Here is a 7,340-nt window from a genome sequence, read left to right on the forward strand (position 1 = left end):
TCCTCTGACATGAAATATATTGCTTAATGCCTGATAACCCTGTATACAGGGAAATGGCCTAGGATGGATGGGTGATCGGAAGGTGCTTTTACAATCAATTAATATGAATATTTTGCAAAGTAGTGTCAATTAGCTGTTGAATGACTTACTCTACACTTTTTTGTCATCCAATAGGTGTCGCTACATCCATGCAATTACAAGTGACATATTACATCCGTTATGTTTGGGTATGCACTTGTGTCCATAGGGCACACTCCAAATTCCTTGACCAACATTCCAGACCATATCTGTGTAAAGCAGGCTGCACAAATATATCACTTTCCAGTAACATCTTAATTAAGGATTAATTGTTTTTATTTAAATTAAATTCAACAAACAACAACAAAAGCTCACACAACACAGAAATGCATTTTTCTTAATATTTATGTGAGCTCAACTGTGAAAAAAAAATTACAATGATTAAAAATGTACAATAATGCTAATACATTTTGTTACTTTTTTTTAAGCTTTGTGAATAAGCTTAAAAATGCAAACAAATATGCAATACACATCAAGAATGCTTTGGTGTGCTCGAATGAGCTCAGTTAAAATAGCGGGTGTGATTCTGTGGGACTTCTGATGCATCAATTGCGCTATACTTTAGCTGGAAGCCTCCAGCTGTGACCGAGGCATCCGAGAGGAACTTGAGCGTCATCACGTTTCCTGCGAGACAATGAAAATACACATTTCCATTAACGATAAAACCTGCTTCCTTGTTGTGACGTCATCAGAGAATGGCAGAACAACTTTTCACCTGTGCTGACGATGTCATCTGGTAAATAATCACCGCAGTATCTGTGAACAAATATCACAGTTTTGGATTTCAGAATGATTGAATGCACTGATATATCACCTATTCACATACACATTCAATTACTACTCCACAGTGTCCTTAAAAGCATATTCACTTAGGCACTGTTGTCTAGTTGGAGTTGGAGCAGTTTTGTTTTGTGACACCATCCCTTATTAGTATATAAATACGTTAATAATCACGTTTGAGAATTGCTTACATGGCCAAACAAATGTTATGCACTGATTCTATTCATCGGGGGAATTTGGGGCACATAATGTCATTGCTGCACCTGGTCAAAAGTGATGACTGATGCATCTAAAGAGTAATAAAGGATCGTGTACGAAAACAAAATGATTCCACTCCAAGTTGAAGCATTTGAGGCCAACTTGGTGATGCATTGTTTTACAACAAGAGGGTTGCATTTTGGGCCGTGTTTAATGTGTGAGCGCGAGAGCGGGTGCAAATGATTGCTGTTTGCCTCTATGTGGCTCTTCGCTGAACTAGCAATTATCCCGGGCTTTGCCCAAGACAGCTGGCTATAGATTCTGACAACTCCAGCGACCCTGGGTGCAGAAAAAGCGTTGGATAGAAAATATACTGGTGGAAAAACATTTGTTAAATCCAATCCGTGAACAGACTGTAACAGATGGATGGAGTATGTTGGGGAAAAAGCTGCTGGGCTTCACGACACCACTCAAATCAATCATTACTTGTACTGTATATGTGTCTAATTGTGTTGTATGTCTGTTGTCGTTGCCACAGTTTTGGGAAATGTCCGTGTTTTTTCCTGAGTGATTCTCACCTCCCTGCAAAGCCTGAGACGTCATCATAGCTGTCGTACACTTCCAGATAATCTGCGAGGCACGACGTGTCATCTTCGACGTCAAACTCCAGAAACTGAAGGCGGATCTTCTGGCCCAGGCGCACGCGGATGTGCCAGGTGCAGATCTGTTCGTCCTGATACTCTTCAGGGAACCCAGGAGACTGAATGATCTTTTCTTTATCTGTCAGAACCCCACCGCATTCTTTGGCTGAAAAAAAAAAAAACAATGGGAAAAAAATACAATAAATGTCGGGAATAAATAGATGTTAAAGTTACAGAAAACTTTTCAATTGTAATAAAACACTTTACCAATCTAATGATGTATTATATTATTCATTATGTTAGTTATAACTGCAGATAAGAGCCAAACCGAGTGAATCAAGTATTGAAATATTGTGTTTTTATGAAATAAATACTAAAGCATTGGAAATTATTGGACAGTTTCTGCAACTATAGCACCACCTCTGGACAAAAGTAGTAATGCCATCAGCGCCACAGTGTAGGTTTGAAACTGTGTAAGACCCCTACAGCAATACAGAGATGTTAAGTACTTTCTGTAGAGAAATCTCTCTTGTCATTGCAGTGAAATGTTTAATTAGCATCCTCTAATTAAAAATGCACTTGTGGCCGCGGGGCGCAGCCACTATCAACGTTGTAGCTGAAACGTAAATATCCTCAGCTTGTTATCAATGTAAGCAGATTTAAAGTCCATTTAAAGCCCATGAGGAGTCCAAGATAGGAGACTGGCACAACTAGGGATCCTTGTCAACATGTGGCTCTGCTGTGTGTCGGTTGACACGTCAGTTAGTTGGTCAGCATCTTATCCACACTGATATGATCCTCTTCCCGATGTTGTGACTTAAAGCCAAGGCCATACAAGGGTCTCACGTCACCATTATGATCCCATCCTGCACTCGTCATTTTCTATTGCACATTACTGGGAGTAGTTAAAATGATGCCATGGCGAGTAACTAAGTCTCAGACTGAAGTCTGTGTGTGATTTTTGCCTCATTAGACACCTCAAAATGATTCTTCTCAATTCATATTTCTGTTAGTGAATTTACTTGGAGGCCTTCTGGACAACTACTGTCAATTACTCTTGGTGTGTCGCTGTATAATAAGACATTGCAATCAATGATTAAGAATATACACATTTTCTCTCTAAAACTGCAGAGCGTAATGTCTGTAGATAATCCTATTAAACATAGTAAATGAAAAAAATCAATTGTGAATCTGAGAGCAACTTTTAGTGGACAAGGTAAAATGGCATTCAATTGAAATAAATTAGTGGAAGCCAGACATTATCTCAAATCAATCTCTATGCATTTCTATAATATAGCCCCATAAATATGGGGGCACAATTTTCCTGTATTTTCAGTATTTTATTGACACTGCACAAAACAAATCAGTTTCCTCCTCAGAAAAAGAAAAATCCACACTCACAGTTTGGGTTGTAGCAGTACGAGTCCCATCGCTCACTTTTGTTCAGCCGATATCCATAGTCAATGATGCCAACCTTTCCAAAACCACAATGAACACCAGCTTTGACGATGGGGTAGCCGACGCGGCCGTTGAAAAGCCATCCGGCTGCACAAACATGAAAACCTGAGCAGAGCAGGAGAAGTTTCAGCACTTGGAGCCTGGTAGCAGTTCTTCTAAGTCCTGCTTCTAAGTCCTTCTAAGTCCTGCTTAGAAGCAGGACTTAGAAGAACTGCTCCCCCCCAGTCAAAGAGAAGAAGAGTCCACAGAAGACGAGCAGGGCAGCCGCGTGGCTTTGAGCTATCTCTGCTGAATTTGAAGACCCCTCGTGAAAGATTGTACTCTACATGAATTCATGCTGTTTTAACGATGGCCTGACCTTTTAAAGGGAAACAGCTGGTAGCTGCAGTCAAAGTTTACCAGCAACAACAAAAAAAGGAGCCGTAGCAGCCTTGTAGACTATCACAGCCAAAGAGTTTCCGGTGTAGTGGCAGCATGACAAGTTAGGGCTAACCTCCAAAAAATGAAAAACAAATACTCTGTTAATTAAAAAGGAGAAAAGAGTTGTTTGTGATAATTTTCCCCTGTGGACAGGAACGTGAGTTTTTCCTCAGAGTTCCAATCAGTAGATGTTTCTCAGTTGAACGCAGATAAAAGCCGAGCACCACAGGTTAGGGTTTTGCATTCTGTCACGTGATGTTCATCAGAAATGACAAAGCACACGAAAATGAAAATGCGTCTTTTTCTTAACATTCAGAAATCCATAAGCGTAAGTGACCCGGTCGAAATGTGCTTCTCATTGCTTCCTAAAACCTTCAAACGTGTACAACACAGCCCTACTGTGCATTCAGAGAGGGGAAGAGTCAATCCTGTACCAAAGTACTATAAAACAAAATCTATTATCCGAAATGAGAGAACAGATGTTTGGCGCAAACGCTGAATGAAAAGCAAACAGTGGCTTAAGATGGTGAAAGAAAGTGGAATTGAGCCAAAGTATGGAAAGGCCAATGCGCTCCATGAGAGCTGTAATTTGGAAAAGCAGATAAATTATGTCGTGGGAAAGACCTTTGGCAGGAGGTCCGCATGACGAGTTTGTGTTGCGAGCCACAGACCTATTTGACGCGCTGCCTCCAGCTGCTTATAAGAGGCCAGCTTTCCACCCTCAAATTTGCAAAGCTCCTTGGCCTCTTTATACGTCAGCTGGTATCTCCCTTTGCGAGACTCCCGATGGTAGACTCCAGCTGCTTGCTCTGTAGGAAGAAGAAGGAGAAGAAGGAGTGAAAAAAAAAGGGAGCGTCACTGGCAGAGCGCAGCTCCGGGAAGGCCACCGACAATTATTCAGAGCCAGAAAGACGGAACTTCGGCCAGGCGACAGCGTTTGAGTGGATAAGGTGACTTAAGTTGAACAGAAAGACAACAGAGTGATTATCCTCACTCTTGGCAGTTCACCAACAATTAGCTCACTTGCTCCCTGCTTGGTTCTCCTGCGAGGGAGTCCTGTGCTGAGGCTGTTTGGATTTAACGCATGCATAACCACATCATCCGGCAGAATATTGCAAAATTATCCATTTTCGGGTGGATATTTACAAGTTTTCAAAAGTTTGCGTGAACGGGACCATGTTGTCGTAGGTAGCAGTTTTGAATCCTCATAATCGTTCAAGAGAAATGCTGACAAATCCGATCTATAAAGTATGAAACCTGTATTTAAAATAAAGGAGAATGTTGTGTGTCCAAACTAAAGAAGAAAAACTCAATATGTTTTCTTACTTTGCATGAATACACATGGGCCGAGCTCTGAAGGTAAGACTCTGACTGGGACTCTGAATGAGGGACCGGGCTACAAAACTGCATGAAAGTTGATTATTTCGAAATGTAAAGAAATAGTTGAAGAAGTTGGTTCCTCCTGAACTCCGACTCCGACCTGTTTGCATTCTGGAACGCGCACGGACGGATGAGGTCATTTTCCTGTGGCTAAAACTCCACCAGACTGTAAACACGCAGACTGGCTGCAGTGTGGTCTGTTACACTTCACTGCTCCGTTCAACATGCTTCTCTTTTAGATTTTTTTTTTTTTTCCAAAGCAGTCTCATATGAAATAAGTGATTGAACTGTCGTTGGTTTAAAAAAAAAAAAAAATAATAAATATATATATGTCACCACAACAACAAACCTCGGACAGTTTTGAATATTATAAATCAAAATGTTTGACATGGAGAACAATTTCTTATTTTATTTGTCTACAAGGTCAGGGTGAAATCCTGCATTAGCATATGTAGCAATATAGCACATGTAAGCAGTAATTACAGCGATATTGTTTGGATTTTATTTATTTATTTGTTTATTTATTTTATTTATTTTTTAAAACCATTTTTACCCTAACCCTTGCTAGAAAGTTCTCACATTTTTTTAAAAAAAAAAAAATTCACTTTGTTAGTCTTTTGACGTCATCTGCAGACATAGTTCAGTTTCCCGAGTGCTTTTGTAAACTAGAATTAGGCGAAATTCGAGCTGGGCGGAGCTACGCGAACAGAACCTTGGGTCCGAGATCCGGACGTTGCTCCTTCACGTAAAAGAAAACTGCGACAAAAAGCAAAAAAAAATTAAAATAAAAAATAAATAAAAGCAAAATAAGATTTACCGAGCCATATGGAATTATGAAATATTCCGTTTTTGAAGCCCCACGCCTGCGCCTCTTTCAGCAGAAACCCGAAGGTCCAGAGGAGGATCGAGACGCGCATCTTGCCGCCGCCGGTGCGCCTCTGACGTCCGCCCAAGTTTCCAGGAGCTGAGCGCTCTGCCGGAGGGAGATGTTGCTGCTGCGCTGCCACCTTTTTATAAGCCAACTCCTGGAGAGCAACGATTGCTCAGGCCAGCAAACATACTCGCGCGCGCGCGCGTGCGCGCGCTGTCGGAGGGGGGTTTACCTCACGATGACTCAGGGTGCTTGACTCCGCTATGATTGATGCGTTCGAGCTTTACGATCCTTCGTACGAATGAATGAATGAAATACATACATACATACATACATACATACATACATGGAGCAAATGCTGTATGTAGATTCGCATGACAAAAAAGAGCTTCAATTCCTCACCATGATAAAAGTTAAACTTCACACACGATGGAAAACAAAGTTGGATATACACGTTTCATACTTGTTCTCCTTTTTTTCTTTTTTCTTTTTTTTTTTTAAATTATAAACTAATGCAAGAGTCTTAATGTGAAAGCGTACACATGAGGCGTGGTAGACCATTGTTACTCACACTTGTTCGTCATCAGAAAAATAAATCATTGGGTTTGTCTATACTGCGGTTAATAGGGGCTCACAGCACTCTTGAAATGAGCATTTGCAATAAACGATTCACCCTTACGGCATATTCACAGGCAGAATTACTGGTTTAACATGGATGAAGTCGGTTGTTTTTTTTTTTTCCAAGGATGAAATTATTTTCAATATTTTTTTATTTCCTTTCTAGAAGTATAAAACAAGATTAAAAACAAACAAACAAACAAACAAACAAACAAAACCTTTTTAGATTTCCATGATTTTTTAGATAAATTGTATATTATGTGGGCTGTTGTCCATTGTCTGTCTGGTCTGTTTCACGTCTTGACACATTTAGTCGACAAAAGCAGTCGAGCCAGCAGACTCTCGCTTTTTCATGGCTCCGTGTACACCAGGTATTACGGTAATCCCAGAGCACTATGGGGGAACTACATAGAATGGCCTTTCTCTGTACTTGGTTTCAGATTAATCATTTTGTAAAAATTCTTTGTCGTCAGTTCACTCTTGCATGTCTGCCTGCTAGTACACCATCCAAAGAAACCCCCCCTACTGAATTTCAGAAAATTCCGATGTAGCATTTCAAGATAAAGCTCCTCCAAAAATTAAGATGCATCTGTTTTAATATTCTAGATTGCAGATTAAAGTTTTGGGGAAATTCCTGATTGTCAGTCCATCGATCCACTTCAGGCGGGAGGTGCATCGCCCTTGCAGATGCTGGTGATCTTCTTCAGGTCCACGTATCGAGGCTTCTGCTCCATCGAGTTCCATATCTTCTAGGCTTGTAGATATTCACCTGGAAAAGGCCATCATGCATGAGGCCATGATGGCTCGCGGGTCTCTGACCAGGTGGATGATCTTCAGGTCCATTCGTGGATCCTCCATCAGGGACCTCAAATCTTTGACCTGGGGGATCCGTACCG

At 40.8% G+C, this 7,340-nt stretch overlaps 1 protein-coding gene across 1 annotated transcript; it reads right to left on the reverse strand.

Moving 5' to 3' along the window:
• Positions 1–417: 417 nt before the first annotated feature.
• tnfaip6 (tumor necrosis factor, alpha-induced protein 6) lies at positions 418–5,987 on the reverse strand. Its single transcript, XM_076030694.1, has 7 exons — positions 5,773–5,987; positions 4,247–4,384; positions 3,099–3,260; positions 1,635–1,863; positions 794–834; positions 521–702; positions 418–487 (listed from the first exon to the last, which is right to left on the reverse strand). Exons 1-6 carry the CDS (start codon positions 5,870–5,872, stop codon positions 581–583), a joined length of 792 nt encoding a protein of 263 aa, XP_075886809.1. The 5' UTR covers positions 5,873–5,987; the 3' UTR covers positions 418–487; positions 521–580.
• Between the last annotated feature and the right edge of the window lie 1,353 nt (positions 5,988–7,340).

The sequence above is a fragment of the Nelusetta ayraudi genome, unplaced genomic scaffold (genome assembly GCF_046127955.1).
Source record: "Nelusetta ayraudi isolate G7.1 ecotype Tasmania unplaced genomic scaffold, CSIRO-AGI_Nayr_v1 ptg000031l, whole genome shotgun sequence".
NCBI classification, from domain to species: domain Eukaryota; kingdom Metazoa; phylum Chordata; class Actinopteri; order Tetraodontiformes; family Monacanthidae; genus Nelusetta; species Nelusetta ayraudi.

Coding starts and splice junctions, on each gene's coding strand:
- tnfaip6 (XM_076030694.1), bottom strand. CDS start 5,872: ATGCGCGTCTCGATCCTCCTCTGGACCTTCGGGTTTCTGCTGAAAGAG. Junction 4,385..5,772: donor TCATAATTCCATATGGCTCG/GTAAATCTTATT, acceptor TTCTTCCTACAG/AGCAAGCAGCTGGAGTCTAC. Junction 835..1,634: donor GTCTCAGGCTTTGCAGGGAG/GTGAGAATCACT, acceptor ATTTGTTCACAG/ATACTGCGGTGATTATTTAC.